Source organism: Sorex fumeus, unplaced genomic scaffold (genome assembly GCF_029834395.1).
Source record: "Sorex fumeus unplaced genomic scaffold, SorFum_2.1 ptg000131l, whole genome shotgun sequence".
Classification (NCBI taxonomy): domain Eukaryota; kingdom Metazoa; phylum Chordata; class Mammalia; order Eulipotyphla; family Soricidae; genus Sorex; species Sorex fumeus.
Window position 1 is genome coordinate 16,062,873 of NW_026606188.1, and position 27,332 is coordinate 16,090,204.

The 27,332-nt window shown below is 44.5% G+C and overlaps 1 protein-coding gene across 1 annotated transcript in view; it reads left to right on the forward strand.

The window, feature by feature from the left end:
* Positions 1-305: 305 nt before the first annotated feature.
* The window catches only part of CAMK4 (calcium/calmodulin dependent protein kinase IV), a 290,358-nt gene continuing 263,331 nt past the window's right edge, over positions 306-27,332 (forward strand). Inside the window, exon 1 of the mRNA XM_056138994.1 lies at positions 306-753. Within this exon, the coding sequence (XP_055994969.1) occupies positions 593-753 (161 nt within the window). The 5' untranslated portion in view covers positions 306-592. The remainder of the gene's footprint in view (positions 754-27,332) is intronic.

Here is a 27,332-nt window from a genome sequence, read left to right on the forward strand (position 1 = left end):
CCCCCAGGCAGCTGCCCGGCGCCGGGCACGGGGACCGGTGGGCGCGCGCGGCGGCGCTGGACACGGGGGCACCTGCGCCCCGAGCCGCATCCCCGCCCCCGCCGCCGCCGCTGCATCCGGAGCCGCGGGGCCGGGGGAGGCGCCGCCTGGAGCGCCGCGCTCGCCCGCAGCAACCCCGCCTTCCGCGCCCGCCCCGCACGTTCGACCGCCCCGGCTGGGCTCTGAACTGCGCTCGCGGCGCGGCGGGTGCGTCGGCGCGGCCGGGCATCCCTCGGCCGGAGCGTCCCGGTGCGCGCGGCCCGGGCATCCCTGGGCGGGTGCATCCCGGTGCGCGCGGCCCGGGCATCCCTCGGCCGAAGCGTCCCGGTGCGCGCGGCCCGGGCATCCCTCGGCGGGTGCGTCCCGGTGCGCGGGGCCGGCATCCCTCGGCGGGTGCGTCCCAGTGCGCGGGGCCGGCATCCTTCGGCAGGTGCGTGGGCACGGGGCCGGCTGGGCGCTCGCGGCGCGGCGCGGCGCGGCGGGTGCGTTGGCGCGGCCCGGGCGTCCCTCCGGCTCGCGCGTTGGCGGCGGCTCCCGGAGTCCCGCTGCCGAGATGCTCAAAGTCACGGTGCCCTCGTGCTCCGCCGCGACCTGCCCCTCGGCTACCGCCACCGTGTCCCCGGCCCCCGCCGGCCCCGTCGCCGATTACTGGATAGACGGCTCCAACCGGGACGCGCTCAGCGATTTCTTCGAGGTGGAGGCGGAGCTGGGACGGTAAGGCGGGGGTTGGGGGGGGTGGGTGGGGGACGCCGGACTCTGTCCACGGGCACAACGGGCTTCCGCGCCCAGGGACCCCCGCGACCGGCCGCTCCCTCCCCCATTGCCTCCTCTTTTCCTTCCTCCATTTCCTCATCTTCCTCCTCTTTCTTCCCCTCTTCCTTCTCCTCCTCACCGCCCTTCTCTTCTTCCTCCTCCTCCTCTTCCTCATCTTCATTTTCCTCCCTTCCTCCTCTTCATCTTCCTCTTCCTCCTCCTCATCTTTATTTTCCTCGCTTTCATCTTCTCATCTACATCTCCCTTCTCTTCCTCCTCATCTACATCTTCCTCCTCCACTTCCTCCTCATCTTCATTTTCCTCCTCTTTTCACCTTCCCCTTCTCTTCCTCCTCTTTTTCCTCTCCGGTGCTCCTCTGCTGAGCCCCTGTGCAAGAGGGTCCCTATCCAGGTGTCTGCTCCTAGCCCCTGGCTCTCCAGGTCCTCTTGGTCTGGTTTGTTGGGCTCCTGGAATTCAGGGTGGAACTAGCTGGTCGCATGGGGCAGAGCAAGTGGCGCTAGCAATGAAACTTCAATAGCAGCTTCCTTGAAGTAGGCTGAGGAGGGGATGAATCATTTAAGAGAGTTGAAAGAGTGGGGGGGGGGGGCGGGGGAGAGACAGAGTGAGAGAGAGATACAGAAAGCAAGAGACAGAGAGAAAGACTGAGCAAAAGAGACAGAGACTGAGCAAGAGATAGAGACAGAGAGACAGAGAGACAGAGAGAGACAGAGAGACAGAGAGAGAGAGAGAAAGAAAGAAAGAAAGAGAGAGAGACCCAGAGAGAGACCGCACTGGTGACCAGTGAGAAGACTACTGCTGTCCCTGTGTGCGGGTGACCTGTTCAGATCCTGGAAGCATAAGGCTGTTTTCCTAGGGTTGCAGATAATCGTCTCTCTCCTTCGAGGTAGCAGAGGAGGCAAAAAAGCCAGGGAGCATTGTTACCAGGAAAATGATGCCATATGTTCTCGTATTTTTTATCTGCTGGAAACAATTTTTCTTTCTTTTTCTTCCTTTCCTGTTTGTACCTCTATGGTGTGCAAGGGGACTTATTTTCAATACTGGTTTCAACCCCCTTTATAGATCAGATGCAGTTCCAACTGCTGGCAGCCAAAGCTTTTGTGTGATTCCATTTCCCATTGTGCCTTGCTGGAGAGTAACTAGCAGCCGTGCTGGTGTTTCTTGAGAGGTGCAGGCCTGCCCTGCCTCAGTTTGCCACTTCTCCTGCAGATAGGAAGTAGGTAAGACAGGCAGAACTTCTGAAAAAAATTTTAGCAGATTGCCATTATTTCAAGTTGTTTAGAAATATGCATTTGCTGAATAAAGTCTACATAAGCATTTGGTTTTTACCCATTTTTTGATGTCTATCTGGGGATTTGCTGATGTCAGTCCTTGCTAGTAGGCAGCATTCAATCCATGACTTGTGTAGGATTTGAACCCTGCAATGATTGTATAATGTAATGGAGCTTAACTTCTGATAAACTTCTGATTCACATGTTCAGAAATGGTTACTTGGTGCTTCAGAAACTGCCACCTACAAGAGGAAGTGCCTGCTAGTGTTTTGGGGACTGTCCCCACACCAAATCTAACTGCTTTCTCAGCAACATTTACCCCAGATGTCATGAACTGGGTCGCAGTCATTAGCACTCAGTCTTCAGCATCAGGATATTTAAGAATTTCCTTTAATATAGGGTTATAAGGCATGGGGATATGGGAGAAAAAACTCCTGCCATGTAATGTTGGTAGGAAAAGGAAAATAACTTTAAAATAATATGCATGTGTAGGATAGGACTGGGCATGTGGCTCAGGGTTTTGCATGTGATGCCCTGGGTTTGATCCCAGGCACGGTAAAAAACCAAAAAAATAAAAATAAAAATAAAAATAAAAAAATATATAAGATGGTAAAATTCAAAGTGGGAAACCTAAGGAATTTGAAGTTTATTTTAAAAACAAAGCTTGGAGTTATATCTTGCAAGACATGTAACTCCAAACTCTTAATCTGCTCTCTTGTCATCTGATTACCTTAAAAGTCAAGGACATTTATTTTGACAAAATGCTAACATTTTATACTTCTCTGTTTTTTCCATTTTTCACATATATTAAGTAAATTCGCTATAGGTGGCAGTGTTGGTGAAGTGCATGCTTAGAGTTCAGAGGAGAAATATCACTTCATATCAGCCATTATTTTTTTCTGCAGAGTTAACTAAAACATAAAGCAAACAGTGTTGCAGATACAGTAACTAAGATTTTATAAAATCAGAGAATGCAATAAAATTATAATTGTAGGCAATTGACTGAGTGACAAAACCCCTGTCCTTTCTTGAACTAGTGAAAAAAATGAGCCTAAATCAATCAACTTCAGGACTTTACCCAACCAGGAAAGAATTTGTCTGCAAATACAAAACAGTTAATTCTTGGCAGTAACATAATTGTCATTAAGATACACTCAAAGTATAAGTCTTGGTGTTGGGGGGCCATGGTGGCTAGTTCCATGGTGTCGACAATCCCCTTTAGATTAAATGAATTGTGAGCAGTCAACATGCTATAAACCAGTGTCTCCTGGTTTCAAGATGTTCTAATTTGGGGTTTTTAGGGCAGTGTTTGGGAATCTCAGAACTCAGTTCCCAAGACTATGGCTGCTGATAGCACTGATTCATAGGTACCTACAGAGAGGCAAAAGTGAAACTGTTTTCTTGAGGGTGGGGAAGAAGTTGGAGATGGGCATGAGGATGTTCTTTAACAGTTCTAGGAAATTTGATTTTTCTAAAACTGCATTTTGAAAATAACTGTTCATAGTTTTCCAGAGAGTTTCAAAACTCATGACACACAACAAAATTCGTTCTTACTTGAAGCTGCAGTGGCCGAGATCATTTGGGGTGTTACGTCCTTGAGGGCTGCTGGTTCTTTGTCCAGTGTTGGGAGAGACGCTGTGGTAAGGCTTGGTTAAGGTTAGAAGTGCCTACCCCATGTAGGGAGAGGTTGACTGCTCTGCTGGTGGTGGTGGGGGGGGGGGGGGTGGAGGGGTGGGGGGGGAGCTCAGCTCTCAGGGAAGCCCAGAGTTAGGTTTCAGTTCTTCCCTATCTTGTGTACAAGAGTTAAAGAATTTATGAAAAGAAAGATGGCTACTGAACATGCAAACTAAGGGACACCATAGGAAAAATAATCATAACAAAAGAAGTATGTGTTGTTGTTTAGAATCATTCATTTTAAAATAAATATTCTTATAATTACTTTATTAACTCACTATCCAGGCCTATCTCCTAATCTTATTCTCCTCAATAATAAAAGAAGAACTTGCAGAGGCATATTTATTTTGTAAACTAAAGTACGTTATTTAAATACTGTGGTTTACACAGTTGTTCTTAATAAAGTTGATAAGGGCTTTCTGGGTTCCAACATCAAGCCCCCCACCAGAGTGGCCCTCCCTCCACCATTTTCCAACCCCCGCCCTCAAGCCTGCCCCCTTAGCAGGTGCACAGAAATTTATTTTATATTGCTTGGAATTAACAAAAATACTCAGTCAAAGAAAATTTGTGCAAAACGTTGTCCCTCACCCCAGGGTTGTTGAGTCTGAGGATTTACTGAGCTGTGTGTTGCTAGGGGTGCCTCCTGTGCTGTTTTGTTGGCTGAGTTTAGATTTCTCTTCTGATCTGGTGCACTCCTGCTGGGCTGTCGGTATCGTGGAGCTTGGAGGTGTAACATGGGGCTGATGAGGTGATCCGACTGTGTGGCTGGGGGCGGCCAGAGTTCTCGGTCTGGACACAGGAGTACTGAAAGCAGCTGAAATCATTCATGGTTTGGTGTCTCTGCACAGAGCTCACATGAAGCAGTGGGGTTGGGTCCCTGGCGTGCCTGCAGCTGGGGCTTTGGCAGGGTGGGGACTCGACTGGCCACCTCTGAGGGTGCCCCAGAGTCTCAGCCCAGTAAGAGGTTGGGGGATGGCTGTGTCCACGAGTTCTAGCTGCTTGCCTGCAGGCAAGCAGCTAGAACTTCCTTGGAGATTTAGTTGTGGGCCAGTTGAGCAGGCTGGTGAGTGAGCCTACTCCGCTCGGGAATATGTTGGGTGGGGAGAGGCAGATTTCTATAATAAGATCCCTTGCTAGATGTGTTATTACTTAGAAGCCAAATGCATTTAGATGGTGAGACATATATATGTATATAGGTATGTATATATGTACATACATACATATATATATACTTTGTATATATATACTTAAATATACATTTCATATACTCAAAACACTTTTCAGGCAGTGTTGATCCTTATTACTAACAATCTACATTATTGTCTGTTTTATTGTTTGATTTCATTAAAAATGTCCCCTGCACATACATGATTTCACACCCCACCAATGTGTCAAGGCTTAGTTGGAAATGTGTCGTTTCAATCATCGATCTGTGTCTATCGGATGAGAACACACCGAAGAGTTCTTGAATTCAGAAATGTCTGGTGGGCATTTGGAAGCAGTGGGATGAGTCGTCACGCCTGCAGCTCTGTAAGGAAGCTGTCTCCTTACTTTGCCTTGAATCATTATGAGTTTCCTTTTTTAAATGTTTTTGGGGAATTCTGCTCTCTCCCTCAGAGTGTCTGCTGCAGTGCAGGGGACTCAGAGGTCTGAGCTGGGGGGCTTCCACTCAGCAGCAGGCCCTGGCAGTGGCCAGCAAGTGCTGCCTTTCAGAGGCCACGGCGCGTCCAGCCGATCCCGTGCACGGAGCAGAAGCCGGCCCCTGCTCCCCCCCTCGGCTACCTCTGCCCCAGCTTCAGGTACCCTTTGGTCCCTTCAGGATGTCCAGATTGGCCCTAGAGCTTCTTGCATGTGCTGCTGGCCACACAGTACATTTAGCAAGTCTCTGAGAAATGCAGTGCTTTAAATTTTTATTGATTTGTATTTTGTGAGAACCTCCATGCAGTGCGTGGTACCCAGTACCACTCCTGGTGGTAAAGCCGTGCTGCAGGGCTGTAGGTCTTTGTGGGCTGGGGTGGAGGGAGAATGTGCTCCATGGAGGGCCACATGCACGCCGCACCCCCTGAGTTGGTTCTTTGGGCAGGGGCCATATTTCTAGGCTGACTCCGAGGAACAGTGCAGCTGGCTGGTACTTCTCTTCCCCCTGTGCACCCTATGCTTTTCAGGCAGCCGACTGAGAAAGAGGGGATTGCGGGTGGGAGATCAGCGAGGGGCTGCACAGGCCCCGAGGCCCCGTGTTTGGGCTCAGTCAGCTGCTTCACCGTTGTGTACAATTACAATTCATCAAAGAGAATGAATGAATGATACCATAAGGGCCGGGTCAGCAGGTATGCCTGCTTCCTCCTGGGCTGTCATCTCTGTTGGTGTTGTCGTCTGGGTTCTCGTGGCTGCCCGGCCTCTCCCTGAATGTGTGTAAGCATGGCTCCAGTTTTACCCAAGCAGACGGCAGTGATGGGAGCGGCTCCTTCTGGTCAGGGTATGCTCAGGTCCGTTTCTGTATCCTTCACCATTTCACCATAAACATGCTGGAATTAGGAGTTAAGGCCTTGGAATTCAGGACTTCAAGTGCCTCTGCACGCTTCCAACCACTATAGCTAATACATGTTATATATAATAACATTATGTTATGTTATATATAAAATCTGTGCTAGATTTGGAAAGACACGTCATACTCTGTAAATAGAGTTAAGGTCAAGTGAAGATGATACAACTATTATTATTATTATTATTATTATTATTTGGTTTTGGCTAAACCCAGGATAATCAGGGGTTACTCCCAACTTTCCATTCAGGAATTTCTCCTGGTGGTGCTTGGGGGGCTATAAAGGATGCTGGAGAACTAACCCGGGTTGGCTGTGTGCAAGGAAGCTCCTTACCCACTGTACTATCTCTCAGGCCCAATAGGATCCTTATTTTAAAAACACAACTGTGATGAAAATGCTTGTCCCTTTCGCTTCTTCCCTCCCCCCACCCCCATCAAAAGATTTCTCCTTCTGGGAGTGTGGCTCAGTGGCAGAAGGTGTGTCTTGCACCCGTGAGGCCCTGGGTGCAATTCCCAGCACTGCAAAATAAACCAAAAAACGTGAAAAATGATTCTTAAGGTTGGAGCATTAGAAAAAGAAAAGGGGTTTGAATGATAGCACTTGCCTTGCATGCAGCCCATCCGAGTTAGATCCCTGCCGCCCTGTAGGACCCCTCAAGCTCTGCCAGGAGTGAACCAGGAGTAAATCCTTAGCACTGCCAGGTATGGCCCCCAAACAAACAGAAAACAAAAAAGTGGAGAGGACGGGGAGAGGGGGGAAGGGAGAGGAGATGAGAGGCACAGGTGCTTCTGAACCAAACTGGAGAACATCACAAAGAAGCACTAACCACAAACTAGCTTCAAAGTTCTCTCCTATGAGCGCTTAAGCACTGCGCCTTCAGACCCATGTTGTAGATCGTGTTTGCAGCAATCTGTTAGAAAATGAAGGGCCAAGTATTACTGGCTGGAGTGGTTCAGCTACTCGATGTTTTAAATGTTTTTTCTAGCTTTAAAAGTGTTCTCTATACACTGCCTCTGGGAAAAGTTTACATATATAACAAAAGTATATTCAAAGTTCTGAGACAAGTTTATTTTTCAAAATATACTGTTTAGTCGAGTCAATAAACCATGTGATTGAGGCTCAGGAGGGTGGCACGAGGAGTTGGGATGCTTTGGATGTCACCTTGTGGTGCAGGGGGAACCCGGGACCTTGTGCCTGTAGGTGAGTTATGTGCTACTGGGTACAGTCCAGGGCATGACCATGCAGCGGTCCTGGGAGAGAGCCATGCTGGACAAAGGAGACCTCCAGCCCTGCAGGAGAACAGGACGTGTGGCACCTCCTTTCTCTGCAAGCACGGGCGCTGACTGCCGGCACTGTGGACACAGGACCCCAGGACCCTGTGCCGCCCTGCATTGCAGCATGGAGTCCAGTGCTCCTGGGTTCCCGGGACAGCTCCATGCCCTGAGGTGGCAACAAGAATGTCTCTGGGCTTGTCAGGTGTCACTGTATTCTCCTGTTGAGAACTGCTGTCTCAGGAACTTGAAATGAATCTTCTGCATTATTTTTCTGTTAGCTGTGTAGAAAGTGAACCACAGAGATATTGGTCAATTAAATTCCTTTGGCTTTATCCAGTATCTGCTACAACCAAATTTCTTTCCCATTTCTGTGTAATGCCAATAAGATTTCTGTCATGTGTGCATTTCACTTCTGCTATAATTTCCTTGATGGTTTTGTACAAATCACCTCAGTTTTGTTTACTTGAGTTTACTTGCTACTGAGATTATTTATTTTCTTTAAAATTGAAAACCAGTATTCATTGCCAAAAGAAAGGACTGTGATTAAAGCAAAGCATTCTTATTAAATTACAGCTAGAAATGTTTTCCTGCACAAGGCTCCCGGTCTGAGGATTATCTCTTTGTTGGAAGGATGATTATGGAAGATTAACAGGGTTCAAACAATAGTAGCACAGATGATTTGAAAATTTTGAAATGATGTTTTTGCACAGTGTTGGAGGGAATGTAAGTTGGTGAATCCCCTATGGAAAAAAGTATGGAGAGTCCTTAAAAAACTGAAAAAAGGAATTTCATCTGATCCAGCTGTGCCACTCCTAGGTGTTTATCCAAAAAACTAACTCAGAAGAATGTTTACCTCTTTGTATTCCAACAGTCAAGATATGGACTCAACCTAAGAGCTTTTGAGTAGGTGGCTATATTAAGAGAGTAACACGTGCATGTCACGTGTGTATGTACTTTTTCTCTGTACTCAGTAGGATGCTGTCCACTATGAAACTTTGTACCCTTTGTGTGCAAATGGATGAACCTTGAGCTGATCAGACCAACTAAGTCTAAGTTAAGAAGTGGAAAACAATTAGTGGATGGCTTCACTCATGGGAAATAGAAATTAATAACCAACAAAATGAACTGGCCAAGCACAACACAGTACCTTGTAGGATCTGTGAGGAGTGTGGAGCTTCTAGAGGGAGGGGAAAGGGGCGAGGAGAGAGATTTGTCCATTCAGGAGGCGCTGGCCTTTGCCGGGATGCAGGGGGCTCCTGTCCCAAGGTCCGTGATACTGAAAGCCAGTCAGTATTTGATCTGAAAAAGAATAACATTCTCAGTTTCTGCTTTCTTGCTATTTTGTACTGTATGGAAGTGCAGCTCTCTCTAGAACTGAAGGCCTCTGTGGGAATGCTGTGGCCTTGGAATCTCTCTGAACTAAACATGGAGTGAAATATGTGTCAAGAAAGTGAAAAATTCGCAGAAAAATGCAGAATATACATTTTATTTCACAAGCTTTACAAAGCATGAGCACTGCATGGCGGGTCAAGCTGAGACTGAAGCCAGATAATAGAAAAGGTGCCTGAGTGTATATCACTTGAAAAGCAGCATTCCAGATGAAGAGAAAACAGCCTTGTGCCGAGGAGATGACAGGGGTCAGGGTGTGCCTTGTGTGCCACTGACTCGGGCTGTCCCAGTGTGTTAAAGGCTGCAGTCTGGGAGTCCTGGAGTGGATGCAGTGTCAGACAGCATCACACTCTCCACCCACGCAGTGAGCTGCTGACCCATTGGGCCCAGAGCTGCTTAGAGGAATCCCCTGGCCCTCAAGCCTCACATGTGCTAACCACCCTCCTCGCCTTTGTCCCCAGAAACACACATACGCCCCACTGAGTAACTTTAGAAGAGAGAAGGGTGTTCTGGAAGCAGCTGCCTCCTGGATGGTAATTGTGGGGGTACAATTGTAGGGGCTTGGGGTGAGTGACTGTTGGTAAGAAATGGGAGAAGCCAGTTTGGCCCGGCCTCCGCGGTAAGCACTGTGCACGTGGGCTGAGGCTGGGTCCGGGCCTGGGTGGGGGAGGCAGTGGGTGCCCTCCTTTCTCTCCTCCGGAGCATGCTCCTCCGTGAGGGCACTCAGCCAGCCACAGACAGTGCAGGAAGAAGCCCGACTGCAGGCCAGCAAAACTCTGTCTGACACTGACATTTGAATTTCATCTAATTTTCACAGCCCAGAATAGGCTTTCTTTGATTCTTAAAAAGACCATTAGAAAAGGTAAACTCCCCTCTTGGGGTGCAGACTATGAATTAAGCAGCTCTCAGATTTGGCCCTTGGACCTCACAGGCAAACTAAAGTTCTTTTTGGTTTTGTGAGGATTTTGGCTTATAATGACACCAAGATTTTATTTGAGGAAGTACCTCCTGTCTTCCTGTCATTTTGCAAATATCATCCTGATATTAGTTCTTTAGGTGGGCACATGCCTCTTGCACAACCAGCTTTCCCCTCAAGCTGTGGATCATAGTTGCAGTGCTCACATGTGTAGTGTCTTGAACAGGCATTGTCCTGTTCTGGAAAGAGGAGATGCTTTACCTGAAGTGTAATGAAGTTAAACTTACACACCATGACTAGTGTTCTCATCCAAAGATTTATGGAGGGCAATTTATTTTGTGTATAACAAAAAGATTTCAAGTCCATAAGTCTCCTATTATATTGGAAGTGAAAGAATTACAAAATATTCTATATAAACTGCTGACTGAAGATCTATCTTCTACTTAAAAACTTAATTTGTTTCTATTTACTAATATTTTCATGTTGAATAATCCTTCTGTATGCCAAGTCATGCATACATGTAGGTCAGATAGGCTAGTTAATAAGAATTTTTTAAATTAGTGCTCTGTTTAAATAAGCAATTTTTAAAAACAATATGGAATTTTTTTTTAGTTTGAGTTAACTTTAAAGCTAAACTCTTGTTGAATTTTCTACCGCTTTCCTAAGATGTCCACATCCAGACTGTGTATAATGTAATGAGAACTAGAAGAAAGTATCAGAGAATCAATTTTTGTTTATTTTTCTAAGTTTTGCTGTTAGCATTGATTTTTTGGGGGGCAGGGGGCTTACATCTGACTGTACTTAGGGCTTACTCCTGACTCTGTACTCAGGGATCACTACTGGCAGGGCTTGGGAACCATAAGTAGTGCCCAGGATTCAAGTTGAATGAGTAACCTAATATTGGGCAAAGAGGCAACAAATACTGTTTAGTAGTATAGCACTAATAAGTAATAAGTATACATAATTTGAGAGTATATGCTCTCAAAAAAATGCATTAGGTTATCAGTTGATCAAAGATGGTAGTTATAAATGGGTACTGAATAAGCTCCTTATATTTAACCAGGGCCCTACTTAGCATTTAAATGGCTTTATAGCAGATATACAGATTGAAATGCAAACAAAAGAGAAGTTGCAAGGTGTGTTTTTTTTTTTGTAGAAAGGGGAAGTGGGTACATGTGTGAGCTGTTATGCATTTCTAGCCTCTCTGATGAAAGGTTTGATAAGAACTGGCATTGCAGCCAAAAGTCACATAGCAGAACACGGGAATAGATGAAAGGAGTATCATTTGGCCACCAAGCAGATAGCTAAGTGAGTTTTGCTGTTGCTGTTGATTCAAACTTTTATTATTTTCAAGAGCCAACTCCAGCTGCCTTATTTCATTGTAAATGCTTCCCGCTGATGGTGCAAACAGTGGTCTGTATTTGCCTGAATATTGGGTGGTTTAGGGACTTGGAGAATTGTGGATATTCCTCTCAGGATATTGAGTTGATAAAGTGCATCATTGTCTCTTGGTTATTCTTTAAGTTTGCTGTGGAGTGACAGGTTCCAAAGCTTCACAAAAATACTCCAAACAAAACAAACAAGACTTGACTAGAGATGACTCATTCATTAAAAGAATATGGGTAATCGTACAACTTTGGACTAGAGAGTGTCATGTTGAGTGAGGGAGAGGGAGTGGGATAGCTACAAGGTGATCTTTCACATATGTGGGATATAAAGGGGCCTTGAAGAGAGTAACAAAGCTCACGGGCAATAGGAAGAGGAGAACTGTTCTTCATATAGGGAGCTGGCTACTGGGGTGGGCAGTGGGAGATAAAGTAGGAACAGGAGCACTTGGACAGTTGGGTGGTGGGAAGTCCCTGTTTGAGAGGCAGCTGGGGGACAGGAGGGAGACTGGGGACATTGGTGGAAGGAAGTGGGCACTGATGGAGGATCCACTTTATTTTATCCAGAACATTTTGCCTGGAACTTAATACTAAATAACTTTGTAACTCTAATTCATGATGATTAAATTTTTTTTAAAAAATAATAAAAGAAAATAGTCACATAAAAAGGGGAATAAGGGGGCAGAGCTATAGTACAGCAGGTAGGGTGTTTGCCTTGCACAAGGTCGACTGGGTTTGATTCCCACATCACGTATGGTCCTCGGACCTGTCAGGAGTAATCTCTGAGTTCAGACCCAGGAGTAAGTCCTGAGCACTGCTCAGTGTGGCCCACAAACAAAACACAAAAGTAAAAAAGAGGAAAGAATATAACATCTTTAGCTTTACTAGTTTGTAGTAACACTTGTTGAAAGTGCCCTTTATGTTGTGATGACAGACAGAACTTGGTCTCTGTTGTAAGCCAAAATGAAGAGGAATAGGGAATAGAAAATGTTTGTGCATTTATTGTTGACTATAGTATGTGCATGATTGATTTATGTGGGTGGTGGGGCTAGCAGGGCTGTTGTTCACATTTCACCTCCTACCTCAGTGGCAGCATCTCTCAGTACTGTTGTACTGAGTATCTCCTTTACTTTAGTGATTATTTCCATTTGGAAATTTAAGAAACATACAGAATTGTGCCTTACTTGTGGCTACTTGTGAGTCCAGGTTTTATCTCTCAAGGCTGTAAAGGCAGTGTTATTATTCATTCAGCGAATCTTACTTATTTTCTCCAGACTCCACATCAGTACCAGCACTGAGATTAAGTCTGTGTTAGTAACTGTGACCAAATTCAAATAATTCAATAAATCAGCCGGGCTTAGTGTGTTCAGTCATGATAGGCCTCTGAAGATTTCCTGTGTGAGTGGAAACATTTTTGGTGAGTTCCTATGGGTCTCTGCTCTTTCCTCTCCGGGAACACATCAGCTCATAAAAATGAGGCAACTCCTCGAGGAGTTCTCCCAAGTGTTACCTGTAGCTAGAAACAAACTAAATACATAACAAACAGAATGTGGCTGCACCTGTGTGCCTCCTGCCCCTGAGGAACTGGAGGGGATTATCAAGAGAGGATACAGCCGACCAAGCAGAGTTGAGTTCTGTCCCCAGAGCCTGAGGAGTGAGGCAGCTGGGAGATAGCAGATGCTGTGCGGGACTCAGCTTAAGGGTGCTGCAGCCGGGAAAGGGGGCTGAGGCCACAGTGCTGGGATGCTGCTGGGCTGGGCCGCCAGCACACCCCTTGGACAGCTGCCGCACTGGGACTGGAAGGCAGAGGTAAGAAAAGAACTGAGCCCGAGGGTGGAAAATGTAGATAGGAAATGGGAACAAGTTGCTTCCTGCTGGCTCTGTCCACTTAGACCCATGCGGAGCCTCCACTCAGGATTAGGATTATCCCTCATATCTCTTGGTGGAATGTTTTTACAGTATGAGACGACATTTGTAGGAAAACACAGATATGTAACTAGAATGTAACATGAATGCCGTTCCCTAGACAAGGTGTGTGTGTGTGGGTGGGGGGGGCACCATTTCTAGTGTGGACTGGTCCAGCTTACAGGACCCGGTTAGCCATCAGGCCCTAAGTTGCTGCCTTCCTGATCACTTTCTGATCACTTCCTGATCACTGGCCTGGGGTATTTTGCAGGACCTAGTGTTGAGCACTTGGAAAATTGTTAATTGTTCCAGGGATATTGTTAAATACTCCAGATGATGGTCAGCAGCAAGTCGGCAGCAAGGTCTAGGCTGATGGGAGCAGCTTGTGCAAGCTCACAGAGCTGGCGGAGGCGGGGGTCAGCCTGAGTTCGCCAGACTCAGCCCTTCTGTTCTTTCCATTGCTCCCTCAACTCCAAAGGAAGTCTCTTGTCTTTGGGGTTGTGGGTGAAATTCTTGGCCTGAGTTGCCTTTCTATTTCCTCCAAGAGTAATCCTGCCCCAAGGGAGAAGATGTCTCTTACTTCCCTGCTTTCTTACAATTTCATATAAAAATCGAGTTACAAGTAGACACTCATTGGTCTTCAGCACCACAGCATCTGCTTCTTGATTAAAAAGATCCAGTATTTCATACATCTTTTCCCTCCGTTCCTCAGTCCATTGCCTGACCCCTGTAGGGGCTAAGTCCATGTTTTCAAAGGAGGTAAGTGAGTAAAAATGAGGGAGTTATGTGAACACTGCAGGGAGATGAGTGAACAGAGCTCGCTGCTTCTTCAGCTGCTTCCCTGCCATGCTGAGGATGCCAGCTTCCTGTCCAGCCACACCCGTTCCATGCTTGTAGGATGAACACTGCTGTGGGTTGGGCTCTTGTCCCCTTGCTCACTGCGGTGTCTCCAGTACCCATTGCAAAGCCTGCGAGGTGTGAGAATTCAGTCAATACTTAAGTGAGTTCATTGCACCACCAGGACTTCTGCCTTTGAAAGCCCATTTGAACTCGATTTTTGGTCCCTGTCAATCTCATTTGCCTCAAAGACTCCAGTCTAATTGCTCAGGGATGGGGAGACTGCCTGGTATTAGATCATTCATCTCTTGAATTCCTTCTGGGCATCTGTACAGTTTTCTCTTCCTGCTCTGGAATATTCTGGGTGATCCCATGACCTTTCATTGTGTATTTTTGAGGCAGAGAACTTGTTGAGAGTGACGGTTTAAAGCCCCAAAGATTTTGCAGTGTTTTGGAGAACTCAGGTAGTTTTGTGCATTTTAAAAGCCTTACTTTGTTGTAGAAACATGTGCTCATTATTATATTTGACCTTGTTTTTTTTCTCCTTTTGTGGACCATACAAGTGCTGGCTAAAGGTATTGATGATATTCAAGCCAGGGTTTAACAGGAAAGTGTGTTCTCTAGCTTTCTCAAGTCCTTTAGTTAGTTTTGGTTTTAAACAAGTTCACTCTGTAAAAAGCTTGACTCCCGTGGGAAATGGGTGAGAGCTAGCTCACAGAGATGGAGTGATGCCGCTATGTGTAGAGTCCTGAGTTTGATCCATGGCACTGAATGACTCCCTGCAGACACTCTGGGTACTTTTGGGGGCCATAGCACAGTTGGGTGTAGCCCTTGTGTCCCCTAGACAGCTGGTACTGGGTCTCACGTGTCAAGCACTGGGCCTTCACACGAAGTCCTTAGGACTTTATTGCCAGGCATGAACCATGGACCCCAGGTACTGCTGGGGAGGTCACCCCCACTTCCCCCAAATGAATGAAATAAATAAATCCCTCATTGACTTAGTTCCAACTGATCATTAACCTCACGTTCATTGTATTTACATACTCAATGTGATCATGCTGAGAAATGCGGTGTCCTCACCTCTACTTTGACAGCAGAGACCAGGGGCTTGTGGAGACAGAAAAAGAGGGTGGTAAGGGCAGATGCAAGAAGCAGAGGGCAGCCAGAAACCTGTCTTGCCCCGAGTCCGCTTCCGTTTCTGTTCCTGTTCCACCCCAGCACACACACTTGCCTCCCCCGTCCACATTCTGCACACGGAACACAGCTCCTCCTGTCTCACCCCCTTAAGGATGGGGTGCTGTACTGTCTCAGAATCATTCTGTGGGAGAACTTTCAATTTAGACATAAAAATACTCTTGAAAATATTGAAGATAGTAGACACACATTGAAAATAAGTATATTAAAGTGGTTATACAATATACACTGATACAAATATTACAAAGAATATGCCTTAGCACATTAGCACATTTATTTTTTATTAAGGTACATGATTTACAGAGTTGTTCATGGTTGAGTTTTAGATGTGCAGAGTGCTGTGTCAGCCCCTCCTCCACTGTCAGTTTCCCCTGGCCAGTGCCCCCGTCCCTCCCACCCCAGCCTGCTTCCTGGACAGGCCCAGTTTTCAGTTCAGTTGTTGGAGTTGGGAACCAGCGCCCCAGTTTTGTTGTGTGAGTGCATCACCTCAGTCACTCTCCATGGGGCATCAGATTCCATCCATCCTTGTTACCACAACATCTTCCTTCCTTTCTGCAACCCCAGTTTTGTTGTTAAATGTCCACTGAATAATTCTGTGCTTTGTCACTCAGTTTGCTTTGTTCAATAATATTGTTCACATTCAGAGCCTTGAATGTTGCACTTTTTAGAATCTCAGGACTAGGATGAAGGAGATGTTATTGGTGCCTGCTCGAGGCAATTGACAAACAACAGGATGATTGTGATCACTCACATCAGTGAAATTATCCAGTATATTTTTCTCCTTGCGACTTTTTTGCATAAACCTTTCCATTTTTTTCTGTTTTGCTACACATGGCAAACATTCCTTTTTAAAATGTTGACTTTGAGTTATACCTGATGGTGTTCAGGCCTTACTCCTTGTTTGATGCTCAGGGATCACTCCTGGCAGAGTTTGGGGAATCAGATGGGGTTCTGGGGATCAAAACGGGGTTGGCTGTGTATAATTCTTATTGCTTCAGACACCAAATTTTATATTTTTGATTGCTGGATAGCATTTCACTGTATTTACACATTTATGTCTCATACTCAGTACTCTCTACGTGGGAACTTATATTTGTTTTCATGTATTGCTCTTGGACATAGTCTGCAGTAAACTCAGGTACATGTTACTCTTTACGTTATTGATTTCATATTGTTCAAATTGATACCCAGAAGTGGAATTGTTGGATCATATGATAGTTTTGAAAATCCCATTTTGTTGATTTTCTATTTATTTACAGTACTATAAAATTTCAGAAGTACAGATTTACACCTTTACATGTATTTAAGTCTGCCTCACAAAAATTCTAAAACCATCATATTATCCAGTGAATCCCCACTACCCATTTTTTCCACTTATTTTCCTTTCCTTCTGATAGCTACCATGCCTTTCACAAAGTTTAATAGTAAATTTCATGTGTTTTTCCAGCTTGTTTGCTTTGGTTATTTATAGTCCACACTAGCAGGACAATCAGGTCTTACACTTTCTTACAGTTTCTGATTTATCTCTTTTAAGCAGAATCATCTTAAGTTCAGTGTGTGTTTCAAAAGACAAGTTTATTTTTTAAATAGCCGAGTTGTATTTCATGTAGTGTATATCACAACTTCTTTTTTTTAAAAATTTTTATTAGACATCATGAGGTACAGTTGTAGACTTACAAAATTTTGTGCTTGGGTTTCAATTATACAATGATCAAGTACCCATCCCTCCACCACCACGGATCCCAGTATCCCTCTCACCTCACATTCCCTCCATCCCCCATCCCCCCCCCCCCCCCCCCCCCCGTGTCAGGGCGTTCCCTTTTGTTCTTTCTCTCATCTTTTTTTTTTTCAGTATAGGAATTTCTTCCTTCCTAAAGTCTGTTGATTTGAAATACTTCATTCCAGTGTTTTACTGTGAATTTGTGTTTATCTCAATATTTGAGTTTCTTATTTGAAAATATAGATGAATTATAATCTTAAAAATCTATACATCCACTTTCTGTCTTTTGATTGGTAATTCAGAATATTCACATTTTGGTTGATTATTGATAGAAGAATCTAATTGCTTGGTGTTTTCCTATGAGCTTCTATCTTTCCTTTGGAGGTTCTTTCAGCTTCTTCTCTCGTTCCATCCCTTCCTCCCTCCTTTACTTCCTATCTTTCTGTTTTTTGGCCTCACTTTGTGGTGCTCAGGGCATACTCTGGCTCTGTGCTTGGTGGTCACTGTTGGCAGTGCTCAGGAAATTGTATCTAATACTGGGGATCAAACTGGGGCCAATGGTGTGCAAAGCACAGCTTTTCTTTGGAATGTCTCTGCATATGTGGTCACCACGAGGATTGAAATAACTGCATCCAAGATGGTATTTGGGGGACTAGTTATAAACATGTAATTTTTAGACTAGAAAGATTCTGTCCTATTCTTTCTTTGGATGCTTTTGTTGTCTTATTTTATTTTTTAAATGCTTCTGGGATTTGATTCTTTATGACTGTCTATCACTATGAAAATAGGCATGTTGATGTTCTTTTTTCCTCCTTCCAGTAAAGAAAATATTTCAACTTTCTTTTTTGCATTGTCAGTTAAGTGGTGGTAAACATCACTGACTTTTTTTTTTTATCAGATGCCCTTTATTTCATTCTCATCCCCGTTCACTCCTTTCTCTCTCTCCTCATTGACTTTTGTGTATTAAAGAAAAATCTTTTTATTCCTCTATTTTTAAATCATTATTTTTCAGGGTACAGCATTTTTTTTGCTATTCTGGGTCACACCCAGCAATGCACAGGGGTTACTCCTGGCTATGCACTCAGGAATCACCCCTGGCGGTGCACAGGGGACCATATGGGATGCTGGAAATAGAACCTGGGTTGGCCACGTGCAAGGCAAACGCCCTACCTGCTGTGCTATTGCTCCAGCCCCGGGTACAGCATGTTTTGTTGGATGTTTTCATCTTTAGAATTGCGATATGTTATTCCACCATCTTGTAATCTATAGAGTTTCTGCGAGAAATATGATATTCTGATAGGGATGCATTTGTATATTATGTACTTGCACCTACTACCCTTTAATATTTCCTTTGCTACTGACTTTTGATACTTTATGATGTGTCTTTGTGTATGTCTTTTAGCATTTAGAAATTTTGGTGTTATCTTAGCTTCCTGGATTTCTGTGGTTCTTTTCTTGGATTTGGGAAGGTCTTGGTTATGATTTATTTTTATAGGCAGTGTTTCTTCTGGTATGCCATTATTCTTTTATTTTTTCTCCCAATTAGAGCTTGATAGTTCCAAGTTTCTTTATTCTTACTAAATCTTCTTTCTTTCTTCTCTCCCATTTGAGTCATTTCTGTAACTTAATCTTCAATTTTACTTATTCTTTCTACTGTGAAAAATAAGCCCATTTGTCATTTTTTCCATGGAATTTTTCATTCATTGGGTTTTTCTTAGAATTTCTATTAGGATTTTTTTCTCTTGCACCATATTTGTAGTGTTCTATAGACTGATTTCTTTAGCCAATATCTCTATCTGCTTCTGCATTTCTTTATTATTTCATGAATTTTTCATTCTGTGTTAATTTCATTATGCTGTACCTCTTTAGTTTTCTTCAAAATGGCCATTTAAAATTAATTGCCTGTTCAATTCCCCACTACTGTGTAAATATCTATTTTTAACATTTTCGAGGCAGTTTTATGCTATTTTCCAAATGATCGCATCAATTTACATTCCAGCTGCAGTCTGGAGCAATTGGTCACCTCACCTCACCAACAGAAATTGTGACAGTCATTCTTATAGGGGGGATAATTTGATTGATATTTGCCTGCTAATGGGTGATAATGGATTTTCTTATGTGCCTGTAGCTTTGATTTGCATTTGCCAAATAGTAAGTGATAATGAACTTTTTTTCCTTGTCCCTATTAACCATCTCTATGTGCTCTTTGGAGAAGTGCCTATTTAGATGTGCCCATTTAAGAAATGAGTTGTTTTTCTGTTGTTGAGTTGAAAGAGTTCTCTGTGTGCACTAAATATTAACTCCTTGTCAAATGTATGTATCTTTTAATAAGTAGAGTATTTTTGTTCTCCTTATTTTTATATTTGTTTCATAGCTTTTAAATTTATTATAGTCCCAATTGTTTATTAATTTTTTAAAAATTATGTTAGGGAAAAACCTCATTATATTTAAATAATGCAGTAGTCTATTGTCTATATCTAAAATAGTTTTCTACTTTGTTATATAAATAGTAATGTCAGAATTCTAGTTTTTATCATTATTTCTTTAGTATCTAGTATTGTCCTAGTGTCTGTTGTGGTCAAGCGATTTCTCTGCATCACTTAAGCAAACTGGTAAGCATTGAGGAAAGGAGTAAAGCGCAGAGCAAATGATCCCATAGCACCTTACATCAGCTTTGGAGTGTCTCTGTCAAGGAGGACTTGGTGGCACAAGTAATCTCATAGCACAATCTTTTAAGATGTCTCTGGTCCTAAGATTCTAGAAACATCAACTATAGGCTGACACTGAGAACAGAAGGTCAGGCTGACTTCCTGCCCCCCCAAAATGAACCAGTGACTAATGAATATTAATAGAACCCCAGTCCCAATTACGGTGGTATAAAAGTATAATCCAACTCTGTCACTATTAGCTCTTTGTTAATGGTCCATTTAAACTCTAATAATCTTTTCTTTCCTTATCTGTAGAATGAAAATATTACTGATGCTTTTCTTGTGAGACTTGCAAAGACTTAAAAAGATAAATTATGTGACCACATTAATTTAAAAAGCTGTGTATTACAACACGTGGTACTTTTTATTTGAGTAATTGTTATGGTTCATTCACTGTTAATGCCTGCCTATTTGGATTTAGCCCACTTTCCACTAGTGTCCTCTCTGTTTCTCAGATTCCAGTCCAGACAACCACATTGCATTCAGTTTTCACATTTTTCCTTGCCTCCTCTGTTACAACACAGTTTATCATTGGCTCTTTTCTCTTTTGAAAATAATTTATAAGAGTCATGAAGAGTACTGGATAAGTAACCTGTAGAATGACCATTTCCTTCACCCTTTCTCTGTGTTTCTAAATGAGGATTTTAGAAAGACTATCATCCCACCCACCATGCTCCAGGCCACTTTCCGGACGCTCAGGCTGAGCCTCATTCACTCATGAATGAAGTCCCATGGAACCCAGATTATGCGGAACTTTGTGACCTTGGACTCTGGACTCAAGGGGACCCAGAAAAGAGATCTTCTGCCTGCTTTCCCCAGCCTCCCGTGACTCAGGAAACACACCCATAAGCCATACCCTGCCGCAGTCTCCTCGTGGGCCACCCTGTAGAACTCCGGATGCTCCTCCCAGACGGGAGTATAAAAGGAGGTCCCCAGACATGCCACTGGACTCTGTGCCACACCGTGGGGCGGATGAGAGCCCTCCCCACCCCCAAGGGACCCAGCACTGGCAGCCGACCTCCACTGCCCAACCGCTGCCACGCTCTAGGCTGCTTTCCAGACCACGAGGCCTCAAACACATTATAATACACTTCCTACACATTAATGCCTCTCGGAGAGTACGGCAAGCTACTGAGAGTATCCCACCCGCACGGGCAGAGCCTGGCAAGCTTCCCGTGATGTATTTGGTATGCCAAATACAGTAATGACAACAGGTCTCATTCCCCTGACCCTGAAAGAGCTTCCAGTTGTTGGGAAAAGATGAGTAAGAAGAAGCTGCTAAAATCTCAGGGCTGGGAGGAATAGAGATGTTACTGGCACCCGCTCGAGTAAATCAAATATCAATGGGATGACAGTGATACAGTGATACAGTGATCACAAATGTGAAGTTTCCCTCTCGTCACACTTTCGGGGTAGATGATCTCACAAGGCATTACTGGTGATACTAACCTTCATTAGTCACAGTGGTGCTTGTAGGTTTATCCACTTACAGTAATTATTTTACCACTTTATCTACTCTGGTGAATTATTGGAACTGGATCAATACGTCTAGCCCAGTGACACAAGGGAGAGTGATTAGCCTCACTAGAGAGAGGAGTCTCCATATGCATTCTTTTGAGTTCTTAAGATTTGTCAGGTATTAGCTTAACACTAATTCATTCTTAATGTGAATATAAAATGATTGGATATCTTAAGTCATTTCCCAATACTCTTGTAAAAATATACAGTCACCATAAATAATGTCAGTGGGACTGTCCTAGACAATGAGAAACATTGAAATCTGATCTTACCAGCTATGCTGAACTCCTTGGTAAAAGATTGGAGCGGAAACATTGGGAGAATATTTGTCCTCACGGAGGTGGCCTGGGGAAGCAGTGCCTGTGTGATGGGTAGGCGCCTAATTCCCAACAACAGCAACAACAGCACTTACTTCTGAGAACTGCTGGAGTCCACACACATAGCTTTCCCTCAGGCTTCCAAACTGACCCAGCTGCCCATCCCAGTGGTGATTACTGCCTCCGCTGCTATGTATGGAGTCTGAAATTTTTCACTGTAACTCGTTAGACATCGTCTCCCATTGACACAACTCTAGACAAGTGACTGTTCTTTCTGAGTCTCAGAAGAGGCACATGACCTTATGAATTTGCTGTGAAGACACAGGATGTGAGGATCCTGCATGAGATGGTCTTTGTGTGTGCTCATGGTGTACATGCTCCATAGAGTCAGGTGAGATAATTTCTTTCTTAACATCCTGTGTCAGCTCCCTTCTCTGTAATACCTTTTACTTCAGCCAGGTGTTCTTTTCTGAGTTAGAGCACTGGTCTCTCTCTCTCTCTCTCTCTCTCTCTCTCTCTCTCTCTCTCTCTCTCTCTCTCTCTCTGTATCCCTTCCTCCCTCCCTTCTAGCATCAGTTCTTTTTCTCTCTTAATTTTTTGTTGATTGATTGAAGTTCTGTGATGCTAACGATGGTTTCACATGAACTTAATTTCTGCTCTCATGTGCTTCTCATTCTGTTTGTACGGTGATCATCACAGGGCCAGGGTTTGATCATTTCCCTCCCATGCTTGGGGGCCATGAACTCTTTGACCCCAACACATGGAGTTGTTCCACATGGATTATGGCAGCTGCTTTTCTCTCTACTTTTCCAACACCTGCCTTCCACCCTGGGGCTGCAGCTCTGCCAGCTGCTTTTGGCCATGCAACTGTGCTCTCCACGTGTCTGCACCTCCACTGTGCCACGCTAAGCCTCTTTGCCTCACTGCACCTTCTCCTGCTCTGCTGAGCGAACATCCTTCTTGGAGTTTGCACTCTGCCTCTGCCCCTGGGCCCCACCTGAGTGTGGTGCCTGAGAGTCCCCAAGACTGCTTCAACTTGCCTCCACAGACTCCGGCACAGTCTAGGGTTTGATGACTCTCCTAGAATACAGGCTTTCTCATGATTGAGTTGACCCACTGGGAAATATCCTAGTCTTTGCATGGTCTTTATTTCTCTCTCTCTCTCTCTCTCTCTCTCTCTCTCTCTCTCTGCCTACATCCTAGTCTTTGCGTGGTCTTTATTTCTCTCTCTGCCTATTTATTCATTTAGGTACCTTTAGAACCCCACCCCCCTGAAGATTGATGCACGATACAGGTTTACATCTGGACAGGAAGCGCAGGGAATGATACTGTGGTTTAAAATAGGAAATTGCTAGTTGGTGTCAAGCCTTATGATGCAATAACAGTGAAAGTGTGGTGATAGTGTCCTATTCTTGTTGCTTCGTAACTAAATGTACATATACCAGCACCATGTTGAAGATTCTGGCTTAGAGCTTGCCATAGAGGCTGGTGGTGGGACAGGGTGGGTATGTGGGAGAAAATCTGGGACCATTGGTGGTAGGAAAAATACACTGTCTGAAGTGATGGGTTTGGAACATTGTATGACTGAAATCCAATCACGAACAACTTTATAAATGTGTTTGCCACTGTGATTCAATTAAAAAAAATAAGTGGAAAAGTAAAAATTAAAAGTGTTTAATTGATTCTGACTTAGATATTTAAGTATGGGTATGTAGAGTGGATATGTAGAGTGGATAGTTTAAAAAAAAGTCCACCAGTCCAGCACTTTTCTGTACAGGTAGACACCCAGGTGCAGGGAATGTTCTTCCCCTGTAAGTAGTGGTACCAGCACTACAAAATAGTCTCCTGTTTGTCTGCTTCTTTTCACCAGCTGTTCTGCAGGGTCACTTTTGACGGTGCTCAAGGACAAAGGGGGTGCTGGGAATCAGACCGGGTTAGGCATATGTAAGGCAAGCGCCCTGCCCACTCACTCACTCCCCAGCCTCTACATAGTAATCGGAAATGTTAAAGTGTGGTGTCAACTATTAAACACTAATTTCTGCATTTGATTTCTTTCACATTTCAGACCTTGTCATATACATTTGTCCTTAAATGAATTCGGTTCCTTAAGGATCAGAGCATGCATGGAGAAAGTTGAGACCGAGATTCTCATCTTGTAACTGTGGACAAAACTAATCAGATGTACATGGGTCACCAATTTAGAAAAGATTTTCTACTTCAAAATATAACTTAAATCATTTTTTTTCTTGAACTCTTAAAATTTGAATGTATCAGCAGATAGGATGACTTATTACTCGAATTGTTTAACAGAACTTCAGGGCTGGAAACAAGTCATGTGGAAGTAGAAACGTTTCCATCATGCCTGCACACGCCATGAACCCAAGCCTGTTTCACAGTCTGGTACTGTTGGTCCCATGTTACAGAGCAGAGAAAGGCACCAGATACTTATGACTAGTTTCCTGTGGCAGTGCCATCTGTGCTCTGCATTAAATAAATACTTTTTTTTCCTTATCACAATCATTTTGCTAACTACAGAGATAGACTCACAAGTAAGGTTTTAAATTCTGTTAACTGTAAAATGTTCAAACATCTTTTATGCAGATGGTGAAGCATTCCTCTCTCCCGTTGGTAGGAGTCATGTGTGTTCTCACTACCCAGGACGAGAACGATAGCAGTGTCTGAGCTCTGGGCTGGGCTGACGCATGTGCCTGCAGAGACAGGGGCCTGGACTGTCCTTCCTCCCTGTGCTGCCTCTTATGCCGTCTGCCTCCTGTCACATGGCTTTGACTGTGGCATCTTCAGCATGATTTCATCCCCCTTGCTCCATGCCACAGTTGGTTACCACTTGACTTCCAACTCTAACTTTGTTTTGTTTTGTTTTGGGGCCACAGCTGGCAGTGCTCGGGGCTGCCTCCTGGCTCTGCACTCAGGGATCACTCCTGACAGTGCTCAGGGGGCCACATGTGGTGCCAGGGATGAACCTGGTTTGCCTGCCTGCAAGACAATTGCCCAACCTACTGTCCCATCACTGACCCTTCACATCTGACTTGCTAAACTTCTCAAAGGCTGGCGGTGCTGGCGGCACTAGCTTTCCCCTTTCCTCTATGTATGTAAGCTGGCCCTGGCACTCATGAGTGGAAATAAAACTGAGCAAGGAAGTCTACTGGGTGTGTTTCTCCTAATCATGAAGGAAGGTTGGCATCCTGCCAGGAAGTGGTTCTCACATTGTGCGTAACGTGTTCAGTCACATAACATTTGATTTCAACCAAATTCTTAATTGAATAACCATGAATTACAAAGTTATAAACTTATTGATATTCTGTTTTAGATGTGCAATGCTCCTGCACCAATCCCTTTGCTAGGAATTCTGCTTACCTGGGGATGGGGACATGATAGAGCACACGGTCCTCAGAGCCCCTCTGTGCTTGGCCCTCACCAGCTCCTCAAGTACTGTCCTGGAGACCTCCAGCCTAAGCAGGGGACCCGGTAATTCCCAGTGCTGCATCCTTGGGCCTCATGTTGGACTCAGTTTGACCACCAATCTCCAGGATGGCCTTTGAGGCCCCTGGGCATACTTGGAAGGGCTCCCACTAAGTAATAATCTTACAAACGATATGCCCAGAGCCCTTAAACTGAGAGGAGTTGAGCCATACAGCACCTGGCCTATGATCCTCATGCGCTGTGGAAGACAGAATTTTCTGACTGCAGAGTGGAGAGTTTATTCTGTTATGTTTTGGTATTATTCTTGAGTATGTTTTACTAGAAAAATTCTACCAGAGAAATAGAAACAGTACTAATATATGAGATATCAGAATAAATCCTTGGAGATATGGCACTGTCCTCCAGTTGTTCATCGATTTGCTTGAGCAGGCACCAGTAATGTCTCCATTGTGAGACTTATTGTTACGGTTTTTGGCATATTGATTATGCCACGGGGAGCTTGCCAGGCTCTGCCGTGTGGGCAGGAAACTCTTGGTAGCTTGCCGGGCTCTCTGAGAGGGACAGGGGAATCAAACCCTTGTCGGCCATGTTCAAGGCAAATGCCCTCCCCGCTGTGCTATCGCTCCAGCCCTTGGAGATATAGTTCTGTAAAATGCTGTTAATAATCACAAATCATATTTACTTTAGGAATTTGCTTGTGTGATTTTGAAAGCTGGCAAGTGTGGAGTTGAAAGGCTTGCAGAGACAATGGAAATTCATTGGCAGGAGTTAATATGGTTGTCTTCAGCAGAATTCCTTTTTCTTGATCAAAACATTAGTTATTTTTTTTTAAATCTTTCAACTGCTTAAATGAGGCCCAACCAGAATATTTAGTACCACCTAATTATAGATGTTAACTGTATCTGTGAACTATCTTCGCAGAAGCGTTAAGACTGGTATTTAATTGAGCAGCGGGCTGTTAGGCAGCAGCCAAGCTGTTGGGTAAAAATGAACCAGCACAGATGTTAGGAATCTGAAGGCCGAAGGAGTGGCCTGGTTAAAGTAGTGTGAGAAATGTTGTATTAAGCATTGCTCTGTGATTGTCATGCCCCCAAGTCCCAATTTTGTAACATTTTTCATCCACAATTGAAAACATCCAAATGTCTACCAGCTAGTGAATGGACAGATTGGTATTTATTAATGGAGCACAGTTCCATAACAGAAAGGATCCAAATGCTGAAAACGAGCAGCATGGCCGAGAAAGAGGAATCACCCACAGAGCAGCAACATTGAGATCATAAGCCCGAACTTCAGTAATCAGAGTCCAGATACCTGTCAGGACTGGGCTGGGCGAGGAACACTGTGGGGGAAAGCTAATGCTGGGGGTGACTTCAGTGATGGAACATTGCGTGTCAAAAACAGTGCTATTAAATTACTTTATAAACCGTGCTGTTTTTATAAAATAAAATTTATGAGAAGAGGATGGGGGAGGTTGGCAGCTAAGCCAACTCCCACAGTTACCGCCAGCTTGACTCACCCACCAGCCCTGTTCTTTCAATTCATGACTGATCTCCGAGGAGATGCAAGCTAATCTGCTAAAATTCCTGGACCCACCGGTGCCCCTGGCTGAACACTGGTGTGGGCCAGGCGCTCACCTTACTGAAAGCCCGGTAGGCACACACCCACCCAACTGCTGCCACCATGCTCACAGCCAAGCCCCAAGGCTTCACTGTATCTCTGCAGAGACACCAGACTGCAAAAGCTCCAGGTTCTTGGTGTTCAGGCTGAGAACTCCGGGGTCTCCTTGGAGTGGGCATAGGCATCTCCCCCTTGCCCTGCTCCTCCCACACACTTCTGGAACGGCCCAGCATCCACACCCACTACCCAAGCCCACCACCATCAGCCCACTTCAGCACATCCTGAATTTTCTGGACTTCCTAATTCCTCAATACTGGTATTCCAGCAGGAACATTCCAGATTAGATGGGAAAGTAATGTAGATGCCACCTGAACTCAGCAAACAAAAATAATAACATAGAAGGCTCAGCTAGTAACAAACGGCTTAGTAAATCTTCAGACAAGGAATTCACAACCCCGCAACACAACAGTTTTCACGAATTTTCTTTCACTGAACTATATTTGATAATTTCTTTAGCCATTTAGTTGTAACAGGAAGTGTAAACTAATTTATTGTGTGCCTGCTGAGGGGGCAGGCTTAGGCAGTGGTTGGGAAACGAGGACAAAGCAGAGGGAAGGTGACTCTGGTGGTGGGATTGGTGTTGGATATCAAAAGCCTTTAACAGCTGTATCATTAACAATTTTGTAAAGCATTGTGTTTAAATGAAGTATTAAAAAGATAAAATTTAAGGAAAAAAAGTCTCTGGTGAATGAGAGACCTAGTGCGTCTTTGCTTGTGCCTTGCCTGGGCCAGTCTCTGGCATCACCTGTGGCC